This window comes from Pyxicephalus adspersus, chromosome 2, assembly GCF_032062135.1.
Source record: "Pyxicephalus adspersus chromosome 2, UCB_Pads_2.0, whole genome shotgun sequence".
NCBI lineage: Eukaryota > Metazoa > Chordata > Amphibia > Anura > Pyxicephalidae > Pyxicephalus > Pyxicephalus adspersus.
Window position 1 is genome coordinate 116,633,072 of NC_092859.1, and position 15,563 is coordinate 116,648,634.

Genomic DNA, 15,563 nt, shown 5'->3' on the forward strand with positions numbered 1-15,563 from the left:
TTGACAGGGCATTGTCCCAATAATTAATTTTTAATTTTATCTGTTTAACATTTACTGTTTTACATACATTGTTTGTTCAGAATATCTATTTATTTTTTATTATGAATTTTGATTACTATTCTCATTATTAAAAATCTAGCCATGTGAATTGAAAATCGGTCAACTGTGGTGTTCCCCTGAAGGTTTATCCTGCGAAATGCGTTGGGTAAAAAAAACATCACTATTCAAAGTGGATTTTTTCTTATCATAACTTACATTTTGTGCTATTTAAATTAATTTTCAATAGAACCTTTTAATGTTCTTTAATAAGTTTGAAAAAAAATTATTATATTTTATATTATTGATATTTTACCAGATTGTAATTTTGACTACACAACACAACTTCCTACTTTTTCTGGATCCTACTTTATGATCCAATCCTTTCTAAATCCCAGAAAGCAGCCAATATCTAACTGGATGGACAGTGGTAAACTCAGACTTTATCTTAATAAGCTTCTAATCATTTAATTTCTTTATAATGATTGTTAATATTATTAATTGCAGCCAATTGCGGGGATCCTTTGAAGTATTGAAACAACGTAAGTAATCCCTTTTTTCCACTGACTCTGAAAAAAGCTTGGGGGACCTATGCATTTACAAAGTATTCTGATGCTTTACTGCTTCTTAAGGAGCGAATTTATTTCAGTGCAATGAATACTATGAACCCTTTTTATTATTATTATTACACAGTATTTATATAGCGCCATCATATTACGCAGTAATACAAAAGTCCATAGTAAAGTCACAAGCTGTCCCTCAAAGGGACTCACAATCTAATGTCCCTACCATAGTCAAATGTCTTTTAATACAGTATAAGGACAATTTTGGGGGGTAACCAATTAACCTAACTGCATGTTTTGGAATGTGGGAGGAAACCCACGCAAACACGGGGAGGACCTGGGATCCAGCGCTGCAAAGACCTAACCTCTGAGCCACCATGCAACCCTTGTATTTATTCTTCAAAGTGAGGGGGCAGATATCTCGGGCCCCCTAAAAAAGGGGACTTCCAGGTTCCAATAAGCTCCCTACCTATAGACCCTCACAACACTGCAGTCACATTGTGATGATGAGGTTCTCTCCCCTAACAATGGCCCTTGCCCGCATTGGAGGCAGGCAGTGGTCTTGTTCAATGGGAAGGAGACTACACACATTTGGCCTCTTTCCTTCTTTGCCAAGGCAGATTTCAGAGCATCCGTTATAAGGGGTTTAACTATCCTTATTTCCTATTCTCAAAGGTCCAAAGCCTAATAAAAGATCTAGGGTTAAAGGGTTTTGATATTAGGGAAATCCTATGCAGTTTGTTTTATTTGTTTTTTTAAAGCATTAAAAACACCTGCAAATGCTTTCAAACACTTGCAAATGCCTGCAAAACTTAAGTGTTTTGCATAAAACTGCTCTTGGTGACCTAGCTGTGGACAGTAGATGGACAGTAAATGGGGACAGTGGGGAGTGGTAAATTCTGCAGTTTGTAATTGCTAGTTATACCTACCTACACTACCAAAATTAAGGGAACGGTGTTACTTTTTTAGCAAAATTAGTTTGCATAATAACTAGTAATAGAAAATGGACTTAATATAAAGATATAGTAAATACAGCCTCTTGTGTGTGGCTTTATTGCAGTATGTTTTCTGACTTTTCTGCAGAAATTGAGAATATTGGTACCTCGCACATTCAGCTAGCAGCATCTGTGAGGGAAGAACTGCGGAGTTTAGAAGACTTCAGAGAGAGACAGAAGGAACTGAGAAAAAAGGTATATTTTCTGCGTGTACATAAGGAGTTGATTTACCTGTCACTGAATTAGAAAAGTGCTGACTAATGAGCTCTGTAATTTTGGCATATCACCTGATTTCCACCATGTATTGGTGTTTTCTCTACAACTTCTGAGCTCTGCTGGACAAGGACTGCAATAGGTTAATAGCAAGTCAAATTAACAAATTTAGAATTATTCTCCATCTTTTATATTTGCCTGGATTTTAGCTCCTAAAATGTTATCAGTTCTTTGTAGGATATTCATCTGTGATATTGTACTTCCCACTATCAGTACCATCCAATATCTGTGCAACAGATATTAGTCCAGCTGGGCTTCTAGCATCAAATCACACTGAGATTTTGTGATGTCTAATAATTATGATATAATGAACAGCCACACCAATTAGTATACTTCAGGCTAATATATCCTATTATATTTTTCTGCACTTAGTATGAGCATGCCATGGAGCGCCTACAGAAGAATAAAGTGTCCTTTTACAAGAAGACAATGGATGTAAGTTAGTGTATGTGTTGATTAAAAATGATTTGTCTGCAGTGGATGAACCCTTCTCTCTCCAGGATGTCTATGTAGAAATCACTGGAGAACCAAGTATACATTATGAAGAAATAATGTATATAGGAGTTTGTCCTTTCACTAAGTTTGGCATTGCCGGCGTGTTTCCACATCTGCATTAGACAAATCTTTTTCAGTTGTCTGTCTAATAATTGAAACCACACTTGTTCCCCTGACTTTTTAAGTAATACAAGGACAATAATTTTTCCTCTTAATGTTTATTCTTGTAATTCTTTGTATAACACGTTGTACATACCACCAATAACCATTAACACTGAGACATGGAATTAACTTGAGGTTTTACTGGACAAGTAATACTTTGTGTTCTGTCCTGCCCAAGGCCCGAGCTTATTCAAAGGCATAAGAGGCACCTGCCTTGGCATTCTGTTTCAAAGGAAAATCTGAGGCAGCAGCCTTTTCTGCTTCACCCAGATGGGTCCTGCATTTTGCAGCACTGTCAAACTAGCAGCTCAGCCTGCAGATTACACTGGGAGATCAGGGCTGCCCCTGTGTAACCAGCAGCACTCTGCTGTCAGTGCGACAGCTGCCTGCTCTGTGCCCGTCTGAAAAACAAAGCCCAACAACTGTCTGTCAAGGAGTTTTGATGAATATACAGAGGGAGCTACATTCTCCAAGTGTAATCTGCAGGAGTGAGTTATCATTGACAACTCCTTCTCACCTTCAGTGCTAAAGGGCTTCATCCAAACACTATCCTGCTCATTGTGCTTATGTGGTTATTATTGTCATACATGAACATGGCATGGTCAGAATTCCAGCTCAGCCACCTTTAGTTTCAAATGTATAATAAAGAAACTTGCCTATTCTTATAAACAGTAGACCACTTTTCACAAACACATGTGATTTCAGGAGATGAGACTTGTATAAGGATATATTGTACTCTCTGTAATATATATTACTTTTTTTTAAACTGCTATTAAAATTTCTTTTAATTTCCATTTAGTCTAAAAAATTGTATGAACAAAAATGTAGAGAAGCAGAAGAGGCAGAGCAGAACTTTGAGCGTCTGACCATATCAGGAAATTCCAAACAAGTAGAGAAGGTAAGCAAAGACTGTCCTAACCTACAATTAACGACTAATTATTCATTTTTTGTCATCTGTGTCAAATTTCACTCCCTGTCCTCAACAGAATATAGAGTATATCTTTCCAAAATTAGGGAACTCCTCCTTGGAAAATTGTCATTAAGTGTTCAGATTGGAAATATTAACTTTTTTCTAGTTGGCAACTGAGAATTATTAGATTATGTATTTATTATTAACTATTAGATTCCCTCCAACATTTAGGATTAGAACCGCCAACACTGCTGTTATGAAAATTAATTAAAGCACTAAATAATCTTTTCCATTTGGCATTCACCATATAAAGCTTTACTGAGAATCTATAAATGTTTTTTTATCTTTTCAGAGCCAAAACAAACTTAAACATTGTAAGGATGCAGCTACTGAGGCAGGTACAGAAACCTGTTTTTATATTTAGTTATTTATATACCTAAAAGATGTATGTATGTATTATTGTCAAAAGTCTGCGATTTATAAATTACATTAGGGGTCAGTTATGGCACACTGGTCCTTTAACTGATTCTGGAGATAATAATAATATAATGATATTGACAAGATACCATGCAAGAAAAGTAACTGGAACAAGATAAATGTTTAGTCAGGGCCTAAAATTGCCACTTTGACACTTTCTTTCAATGCAATTAAAATTCCCCTTTAACCTTTATCAGGTACTGGAACACGTGAAAGTAGTGGTAAATTCCATATTATGTTGTTTTTATGTATAAATCTATGTTTTTTGCCTCCCTCTAAATTTTTAATCACCCAAAACAGTAATACAGCAGTGTGGCCAATAGGTGTCTCTATTCCCCCCTTAATATACCTTCACATACATTATTACATTGTTGTTATATTCATAATGATGGGGAGGACAGTAGATCTAGTGACATTGTAGTATGTATATATATTATGAACAATGCAAGCTAATTACCACATGTTTTGTGTAGTAGAGATATCCATCTTTCATCAGAATCCTTTCTTTTTATTAATTCCCCTAATATAATGACAACACTTTCCCTTCTCCCTGAATTACCTTTTGTCAGAGATTGCTTCTGTTGAGTCTCCTAAGATGAGAGAAGGTGATGAAGTCAGTGGTATCATCATCAGAGATGCAGATGGCTTCTCTTTCACAGTGTGGATTGGAATATAAAATAATGCATCCTCTGAATCCCTTTACATCCGCATTCATTATACATCCTGTATGCTGATCAGTTGGTTGATTATGCAGCAAAAAGCAGGGATGTCCAAGAGGTGCTTGGGGTGCATTCTTTCATATTAAACTGGCCTGGAGAGAGGATGACATGTGCATCTGAAATACATTCCAATGCTTCTGAATAGCAAAGAAGACACTAAATAACTCTGACCAGCATATATTTTAGATTCAGAAGAAAGAAGGGCAAATAGAATAGAATCAGAATTAAAAAAAAATGTTGATGAAAACCAAGGTAAGAGAATAAATTGCTATGAATAGGAAACCTAGAGTTGCAGAAAGCACACTTAATAAATGTAAAGGAATAGGAGGAATTGGCTATCCCAGTTTAAGGGATTACTATATGGCTACTTTATTGGACCGACTCAATTACTGTATTACACAACAAGGCAACAAACAATGGGTTGATCAAGAATCATCTGTATTGCCAGGGAAAATTTATTTAGCATTTCTATTAGCTGTAATTCTTCCATGGAAGTCCCAAAATACCCATCCATCCCATCCATGGTCTATGCATGGCACAAAGTGGTATCATTGCCTATATCTTATGGACCAACCAGTGTAATCCAATTCCCCCTCAGACTATTTGAATGAATCATTCCTGACCTGAATTTATCTAAATGGAGATGTATGGGGATCACTTCTTTCGAAGAGGCGGCACAACTCCCCACAATGTCAGATAAATATAAAGTCTATCAAATCAACCACTGGCTAAAACACAATAAGGTAAAAGGGTTGAAGATACTCTCCAAAGTGTGGTCAAGACCTAAATCCCTGAAACAAACTAAAGGGAATATTTATTTTTTATAATATACTACCAGCAAAAGAGGTATGGTATAAGCTTAAATCTATGTTTAAATGGGAAAAGGATATGGGAATACAATGGAAACAAGCAATAAAGTATATTATTACTTCATCCAAATGTATTGCTCATTGGGAAGTATCCTTTAAATTACAGTATCGATGGAATTACTAAAAGGACTTAGATATAATATGTAGACATCAAGTGATTTTTTGGTACTTTAGGCCCTGAAATATTGCAAATAAATACAAGAATAAATGTTACATGTTCCTAAAACTGACATTATTTGTTCTGCCACTAGATGGCATCTAAACTTGCTTTCCTTTGGATTAGTAATATACACATGTACAAGCTTTGTGTACTTGTAATAAACTGTACAATTTGTTGAGATGGGCAATTACACTAAAAATTTTATGTGATCATTAGAGGATCTGAATTGTCTTTTTACTTCTTTTTTACTTTTCAGTATAGTTCCTATAAATATCTCATTTCAGATCAGGCAGAATGTAGAATAAATGTAGTCAGTACAAAGAAAATATGTGCAGATAAACCTTCACTGTAGTGAGTTATAAACTTGTGCAATGCTGGAGCACCAGTGGCCCATGTACCAGTTCAGAAATCAGCTCAAAATACAAATACAAAAAGTATCTATCAAATATGCTTCTATTAAATTACATGGTAATATATATTGTCTGGAAATGATTATAGTACAATACACGACCAATGTTAATCACTTACTGCTCCCCTTGCTAAGGATTTGCCTGCTCCTTGGACGCAGCAGGCCTTGTGTCATGTGTGATTCACAAAGCTGAGACAGGAGGCAACTTTTTTTTGTATAGTTATTGATCATCTGTAGACATTTAGTCTTTATTTACCTTTATATATTTATCATATTTAAAGCTAAGTTAAGGTCAAAGTAAATGAACATTTTCTGTAAAACGAATGATGGTTTGGATAAATTATCCAGTTGTTGTAAGTTCACAGTCTTTTAATGTACTTTTTTGAGCATCCCACCTTGCTCTGAACAAGCAGTTAAACAAGCAGGGAAACATTGCAGGTGACCCCCTGGTTGGATGCCAGCTTTGTGACTCTGGTGTTACCCACCATGAGGGTATGTAACAAGGCGTTTCCACATCCTAACATTGTACCCTCCCCATCTCCACTTATACCGATACTAAACAACCCAACATTCTCACCGGGAGAGGAAAATCCTCACTTTGTCTATCTCAACCAGTTGGGTATATGCTTCTAATTTCCTTAATTGCACTGAGTGGCTCCAGATACAGGAGCTGCCAACTCCAGGATCTCTGAAACCACTGGATCTATGAAGAGCCAGACAGGTGGCCCATTTTCTACACTCATTGCCTCTAGCGGAGGTTTTGCCAGGTTTCTTACCCCCTCAAAAGTGCACAGATTACACAATACCACATGACCCAGCATTCTTCCTGCCGCAACACAGCTCCCTTTAACTCAGATTTTATAAAACATTAATGGTCAGGCATCTGTAAATGTAGCCAAACTTTCTATCTCATTGCTCTGGAGGTCATCCACATGCCCATGCATGGCCCAGTGGCTTCATATTGTCAATAAGATATGCTCATGGAGGAGCAGGTCTCCACAACAGGGACGAGAATTTTAAAACTCCCTGGTTCTATTGGAAATCATTCATCGACTCCCCAGAATATAGGAGTTATATATGTTCCCTAGGCTATGGTCTCTGCTATAACCAATGAGAATTGTATTGTTAACTGTTCTCCACAGTGTAACTATTGTATTGTAAGTGTATTTACTAATGCTGCCATTTTTGTTAATATAACCCTTGAAGTATTGTCCCCCATGTTTGTTTGTATAGTTTTTGGATATACACAAAATTGAAAATAATGTTATAAAAATGAAAATTACATGTGTACAGATGTACAATATCCCTTAATTATTGACTCATTCCTGCAGAGAAGTAGGAAAGCACAAGTTTTCAGGTAGGTAGTCCCTGGGTTACATAAGCGATAGGGACTGTTGGTTTGTTCTTAAGTTGAATTTGTATGTAAGTCGGAACAGGTACATTATTTTAATAAATGCAATTAGGACAGATGTTTATCTCAACAGATTCTTAGGGAGCGTGGTGTCAGTTACTGTATACAATTTTTACTGTGAGCTAATCACAAACAAAGCAAAAAAAAAAAAACCTTTATGGAGCCTAGACATTTATTAATTTCTGGAGCAAGCTGTGCTTTGATATGCAAAAAGAAACAACTGCACAGTTTGTCTTGGTCATTAAAGAGTTACAAGGTGTTACAGATCAGCTCAGCTCTTAAGATCACCCACAACCTCAGCTGTGTTTAGCTGTGTCAAGCGGGCAGGGGAGCCCCCTTCGTATCTAGGAGTCATCGGTATGTCGGATGTCCTTTACGGGGACTACTGGTATTAGAAAATTAATTACATTTTGTGATTATCTTCTAGACCAGCTGTATAAGAACAACATTACTCTACTGGACAAAGCCCGTATAGAATGGGAGGCCGAGCATATAAACACATGTGAGGTAATCAAATATATAAACCTTTCTCCTAAACCATGTATTAGGCCCATTTCATTATTTTATTATCACTAACTTATTTTATATATTGTAATATTTTTATTTTTTTAGGCATTTGAACAACAAGAGAAAGATAGAATCAGTATACTACGCAATAGTCTCTGGACTCACACCAATCAGTTTTCTATGCAGTGTGTAAAGGACGATGAGGTAACAAGCACCGTATGACATATAGTCTATGGAAAATGTTGTTTGGGAGTTTCTAATATACAATACAAAAAAAAACATTTGTTACCAGTGATGAAAGCATATGTCAAACAAAAGCAAGCAGGGGGAGAAGGAATTGCTACCAGTATGCCAGAATTTTTCATCACATAGAGTGCCTATTATTATATGTAGTTTATTGTGTAAATACTATTATATTTTTAATAGTGGGAAACTGTTAGATAAACTTTTTCCTAGATTTTGAACTTGCATAAATATTTTTTTTGCCACATGGGGCACTGCTTCATAAAACAAAATTCATTATTTTTTACTCTTTGAATTAAACCCCTTAGTGTTATCTATATTACTATTAATTATTATTTATATTATTATTAAAAGTTTTTTTATTTGGAATTACATTTATAGTATGCTGCTATGGGCCAAAATAGGTGAAAGACACTAAACTCCAACACTCCACAGGCTGTAAAACCTAAGAAAATAGCAGGCTGTTTACAGTACTTATAAGTAATATTAGGATTACCTGCTTCCTGCATTGATTTTGTATCTTGTTTCCGTTTTTGTAAGAACTCCATTGAATATGTCATTATGTAATATGGTAATTAAATATAGATATTCATAGATCAATGTCCGAACATTGCAGGAAATTTCTATAAATAACTAAAAGAAATAGCTTATACTTTAGATAACACTGGACTTACCTTGTTAGAAAGCTTTAGACTACAGCCAGTTGCATAAAATCAAACATTCCCTTTTTTTCTTTTATTATGTGCTGTAAAAGTCAGCTGTACCCGGTTGTCTGCTTTGGAGAATAGATATTTTTCCCTGGCAGGTTATAGTTACTGTATATTCTGAGTTTTTTTTGAATGCACAAACTTTTTTAAAAATAATTTACTGTATACCCAGGGGAGTTTATTCCACATTTTCTTACAACTCCTACTGTGAAGAATGCCTCCTAGATGTATGTTATCTTCCTCCAAATCAAACAGTGTATTCAAGTTAGAGACATCTTTTAAGGACTTTATTCTATTGGAAAGTTTGCTGTCATCTGCAAACACAGAAATGGTATTTACAATCTCAAACTCTCATTTTAATATGAAAAGTAGGGTTCCAACACTGATCCCTGGTGTATACCATTCAAAGTTTTAGACTACTCAGAATATAGTATCTCTAGGGAGTACAAGGGTTTTCAGTCCAACTGCAATCATACTTTTTAAAAAAAACAAAATTATTTACTCCCATACTCCAAAGGCAGTTTAGGGGCACAACATTTTTTTAAAAATTCACATACATAGTTTACTATGATTTAGACAACATTATTATTTAAAAAAATATTTTTAGTGCATTAAATTCCATTTACAGTAAAACAGAGGGTATTTCACATCACCAGTGATACAGAAGCATTGTAACTTGATCAATATTCATAGTAATGACGCGTTTAACGGAATTCATCCGCTTCATCAGATCACATTTGTTATCACAATGTGGTGAATTAGCCCAATCATTTACTGCTGCTGGATGTCTCCATATAGTTGTATGTAGTATAGCATAAGCAACCCACCCATCAGCCCCAGTATCCTCCCCTCGATTGCTGTGTTCTGGAGCACCACCCCATAGAACAGGGGGAGATGAACATCTCCTCCCTATTGGATTTTTAAAGTTGTCAGAATTGCGTCAATCCTGGACACTGCACTGCACTTGCACTATAAATAAACACTAACAAATCACTATAAGTATTTTATTAAAGTTTCCAAGACAATACATAGATCAACAATAAAGAATATAAACAACACATGACATATACAAAAGAGGAAAAAATAAAGATATCAAACATCAGTAACACTAGCGTCTACATGACCAAGTATACATACAAAAATATAGTAATCCTTATTTACAAGTATAGCAGCTAGTGTAGGAGTACAGAGGGACAATAAAAACAAGCAGCAAATAGACCAGTGGCATCACTGTCTATATTTAGGCACAAAAAGAGAGAAAAAACTTAAATGTGTGAGGGAAATAGCATGTAGTCTGTCATGGGTGCGGTACCAATGCATCAGTATGTTGTAGGCATCTTCACTGCATTCACTACTCCATGTAAGCCTCCAGATCTCCAGTTCCCTCCCCAGGGTCTGCTCCCTCTTCCTTGTATTTAATAAAGGCCAAGCAGGTTCAGTATTTAGCACTACATATATTTTGGAGAGAAGACTTTTCTGGGCAGGTCTTCCCACACAGATCCATTTGAAGACAGTCATGTTGGAGAAGATTAAATTGTTAGTAATGGACTGTGCATAGTGTCTGATTTGGAGGTATCCATAAAAACAGTTGCATGGCAGGAGAAATTTGTCCTGTAGGTCTGAAAGGGATAGAAGCTGGCAGGAGCATAGATTCACAAGCTGTCCAAAAACACCTTTTGGTTACACTGTGTTGATTAACTTATATTTAGGAAATCCATAATCTCCTTTTTTTGGGACAACCCAACAAATATATATGAGTGTATCACTTTCTTTCCAGCCGCTAAAGTACCAATTGGACATAACAAGTCTAAACCATTCCTATATTCCCACATTGTACCCATATTAAATATTTGTACGCTATGATTTAGAACTAGCTGTTGTGTATAAATCTATACATAGCCCAGAATCTGAATAGTTCATCCTAAATGATTATACTTATGTAGGCTTTCTTAGTTTTATGCTTATCCCTTCATTTAGCAATGGCAGCCTCTCTGTTTTCCCTGTAAAAGGTTTCTTTTCATGGTGCTGTATGTACTGTAGGTAAGTAGAGTTCATGTTTTAGTTTTGGGTATATGCTGTCATCACTCACTGGCTTCTTAGTTGTATAGTGTTGGTCGAATAGCTCAAAGTTCAATTCAGCGGCTATTCGATCGAATAGCCCGATATTGTTCGAGTGATCGAACGCTGAATTCAAACACGATTAAAGTCTATAGGGCGGAAAATTCGGATTATTTTCATGACTGTGTAGAACTGCAAGAGCAATCGGGAGCTGAGCTGACAGCTCCTATCCCCTGATTGCTCTTGCAGCCCTAGCAGAACTGTATGTGACTCCACGGCCCGTGACACTGACAGGATGATTCCCACAGCTGCATTCATTCTGAGCACAGTTGTGGGAATCCTCCTGTCAGTGTGAGATAACCTGTAATAAAATAAAAGTTACACAAATCACACACATTCAATAAATTACTTTAACAATAAAGCCTATTTTTATTCACACGTTTTTACACAAGATTTCGCGAAGTCCAATCCCGTGTTTTTCGGGTCTATCCGAATTCGAACAGCCATATTTGGGTGGAATATAAGGACAGACCAAATTTGAACTCCAACACTATAGTTGTAAATCAAACTTGGTTTTGACATCTTTGTACAGTTCTCAGGTTTGCCTACATGTGGCAGACATTGTGAGTGGGTAAATTGTTGAATTTCCAGTAGAAAATGTATCAGATTGAGATTGGTTGGAGGGTGGGGGAGATGGGCAGATCCAAAAACTTTGGTGTGAAGATTTTTTTGGATTTTCCAGGTAAGCAAGTCTGCCAGCCTTACACTAAAACTCTGCATTTATTATTATACTTATGGCCACTGATTGTCTTTCATGCTAGATGTTGGAGGTTGTCAGACAAAGCCTGGAGCAGTGTGATGTGAAAGCAGAAATTAACTCCTTCATTCAGGAGAAGACTATAGGACGCATCCCACCAGGTATGAAGCTGCCATGTGGATCATAGTCTCCTGTGTAGAGATCTGTCATGTGATCATTATAAGGAATGTATTTCTGAACTAAGGATAATGAAACAGACTATGCATATATCTTTCTTTCTGCCCCCAGGTCCTGTCCTGTATGAGACTTACACCAATGGCTTAATTCCAGGGAGCAGTAATGGATTTAGTACACAAGGTGGCAGCAGTAAAGTGATAAAAAGGTGAGAGGGGGGCAGAACATTTCTGATGTATCATTAGGGAAGACAAATGGTAATCAACATTCCCACACACAAAATGTTTTAATGGTACAACAGCATTTTAGCAGTAATTAAATGAATCATTATAATCTGTTTTCTATTGTTAGTCATACAGAAGATTAGCAAAGTGAGCAAATAGTAAAAGAAAGCAGAGACCTCTTTGCTCCCCCACAAACCTAGAAGGCAGATGTATTGTGTTACAAATATAATAGCTTATCTACCTGTAAAAAGTTTTATTATTTTACATGAGTCTGAATGTAAGAATATTGTCCTCTTAAAATAACACATTGGACCTGAATTAATAAAGCTCTCCAAGACTGGGGATGATAAGTTATCATGAAATAAAATATAATTTGCTGTTCCTTGACCAATATTTTCAATCCTGGACCAAATTCATTACAGATTTTCGGGTCTACCCAGGTTCTTCCATGAGATCCTTGAAAAGGATTTTGAATTGTGATTGGATTCCATGTACTGGTTCATTGTACACATAATACAACTTGTGCACTTTCCATTGATATTTACCAATATGCCTCATCTATCCGGAATTAAAACACACAAAAAAACTCCCATACAATTAATCTGCTGGTATATTCAGATCCAATTGTTTTATGGCATGAAAAAAAAAATATACATTAAAATGGAGCAATGTGTCTCCCAGTGGGCCTGTTTTATTAAAGCTTGGCAAGTCTGGAAAAAATAGACTATCATGGGAGAACCAGTGTGATCCAGTAAACCTGGAATTGATTTCCTAAAATATTTTGCTATTTAGCAAATGTTTTCAATACTGGACTAGAGCCAATTCCAGGTTTGCAGGATCACCCAGGTTCTCCCATGATAGTCTATCTTCTCCAGTCATAGAGTTTTAATAAATCAGGCTCAATGAGTGTACAGTAGCTGAAAATTCTATCCTATAGGAAGACATATAAAGTGGAATTCTGTCCCTTTTTTTCTGTTCTAGAATTTCTAATCTGCTGCATGGTTGTAGTGGAAGTGTTAAGAACTTAGACGAACTGAGTAGTCAACCAACAGGTCAGTTTATCCTTTATAGACACAGACGTTGTAGAACACCAGCATATTTTTTACAATGTAATTCTACCATTTTTAGGGGTGGGAGATTCAGAGTATGCAAGCATTCCCATACCTCCAAGAAGAGATTCTTATGATTTAGACCCAGAACCCCAGGAATACACTGTGTTGTACGATTATACTGCTCAGGTAAGGAACCCTATACACTTATACCCTATAGCACAGTTTTTAGGTTTCTTGTTTCATGTTACCTTGGGGTTTAGTTGTTATGAGTTTGGTGTTGCTGTTTCTCAATTTCAGCTAATAAATTTTCTGACTCTTTAAATACATGTGACCAGGCAAACATTAGAGTGCCTTAGCTTCAGGTGCTTTTGGGGTACAATAGAAGATATTAAAATCTTAGCAGATGCCTAATTGTTACATTTAAACTATATTTCTTTAATGCCAAGTCTTGGCAGAATGAAGATCTACCAGAATCTGAAACTTCAATATCAGGTGGAATTATCCATCTTTTGTTACTTTCAGAATGCAGATGAGCTGGATATCAGTGCTGGAGATATGGTACAAGTGCTGGAGGAGGGAGAGGATGGCTGGTGGACTGTGATGAGGAATGGTCACACTGGATTAGTCCCTGGATCCTACATTGAAAGAAGAGACTGATGTACACTGGACATGTTGGAAGGCATCCAACACATTGGGAAGACACATGATGCTCTTGTGGTTTCACTGCTGCTGTTACTTGGATTTAACAATGTATTACTAGTACAGATTTGTATATAGGAACAAACTTCTTAACCCTCTTTTAGATAATTTAAATCAATATCTAAAAATACAGCAAAGGGGGCTGGCTTGCTAAAATGCTGAGCCTACATATGCCAGGACAAAACTGCCTTGTGGTTATAGTGATATTTTTGATTTAAAGCTGGGATTGAAGTTGTCTAGTTTGGGCATATATGACACTTGTAGTGCTTCATAAAAGGTGCAATGTTGTAATGATGTAAATAATGTCTCTTTCTTTATCAAGCGCAGGTTATACAGCAGATATGAACTAAAGTAATTGGGTTATCATAGGTAAAGAATTATTTATATGGTTTCAGTTTCAATAATTTGTATTATTATTTTCAAAAAAGTATACAAATATTTCACATAATATACAAAAGAGAATAAATCAAGACACTTGTACTGCATACAAAAAATGTTGGGGGGGGGACAAATAAGTTGGGTGGATCAACAAATGGAATAATAAAGGGAGATCTTCCATCATCCTAGTAACAACTTTAGCAGATATATTGAAGAGACAATGGGCCAAAAACACTATTTCCGTTAGCATAATTGAAGAACACAACACAGGTACAAGATACAATAGGCAATCGGGATAAGCAAATTTATACCAAAAACAACATAAACAAGACAAGACATAGTGGCAGGGTAGGTGGGGGATTTCGGCTTGGGGGATACCTTAAGACATCCCAAATGTTTGCTGGGCCATGATCACATAGTTAGTCCGCATTTTCCCATGGGTTTGCACACTATTATAGATTATATGGGTAACAGTGACCAGTTGAAATCTGATGGTAGGCAGTGTGTGTTTTTTTTTTGTTGTTTATATACTTAATAAAATACCCCAATCTACATGGTAAATTTTTAAAGAACCAGCATTATTGCCTATATGAAATGTTACTGGTGCCTTGCAACCTGGGGTCCTGGGATTGGATCTTGGCCAGGACACTGCTTGGTGTTTGCACGTCTCCCTGTGATTGTGTGGGTTACCTGCCACATTCCAAAAATATACTGGTAGGTCCATTACCCCCTCCCCTGATCCCAAAGGAAAAAAAGTTCTTAAAACATGATGGAGACATAAGGCTGTAAGCTCCTTCGTGGCAAAGATTTGTACTCTACTGTAAAGTGCTGTGTAACATGTCAGTGCTTTATAAATACATAATAAAAATAAATGTATATTTTTTTTAAAGTATTTGTATGTTTTCATGATTGGACAACCATTGTTATCCCAATAGAAATATAAGCAACATTGCATTGAGGTTTAGGCTTTAGAAATATGAGAATTTGGTGTATGGAAACAGGAAAAAAGAACATCATACCTCAGATGTCTTCTACTGGAGGTGCTCATCTTATAACATTACCCCCAAACTGATGTCTCTCAGCCACCTTTAGGCTGCCCATTTCCCATCGGGTGGAATTATGGTTTGACTTCTATTGCTCTTGTGTCTGCAGGCCAATGTACCAAGGACGGAAGTAATGGTCTATTCCTTCCTTCCTTGGTACATTGGCCCAAACTTAAACAGTTTCTATGTTGCTATAAGAGATTTGTTTTGCTGCATAGGCCTAGCAGAGTGTGCTTAAAATT

The 15,563-nt window shown here is 36.4% G+C and overlaps 1 protein-coding gene across 1 annotated transcript in view; it reads left to right on the top strand.

The window, feature by feature from the left end:
- PSTPIP1 (proline-serine-threonine phosphatase interacting protein 1) overlaps positions 1-15,167 on the top strand; it is a 40,687-nt gene extending 25,520 nt beyond the window's left edge. The window contains exons 4-15 of the mRNA XM_072402032.1: positions 544-578; positions 1,683-1,789; positions 2,240-2,302; positions 3,324-3,422; positions 3,787-3,832; positions 7,907-7,986; positions 8,092-8,190; positions 11,816-11,912; positions 12,040-12,133; positions 13,131-13,201; positions 13,278-13,387; positions 13,724-15,167. Coding sequence (XP_072258133.1) covers positions 544-578; positions 1,683-1,789; positions 2,240-2,302; positions 3,324-3,422; positions 3,787-3,832; positions 7,907-7,986; positions 8,092-8,190; positions 11,816-11,912; positions 12,040-12,133; positions 13,131-13,201; positions 13,278-13,387; positions 13,724-13,858 — 1,036 coding nt within the window. The 3' untranslated portion in view covers positions 13,859-15,167. The remainder of the gene's footprint in view (positions 1-543; positions 579-1,682; positions 1,790-2,239; positions 2,303-3,323; positions 3,423-3,786; positions 3,833-7,906; positions 7,987-8,091; positions 8,191-11,815; positions 11,913-12,039; positions 12,134-13,130; positions 13,202-13,277; positions 13,388-13,723) is intronic.
- Positions 15,168-15,563: the final 396 nt, after the last annotated feature.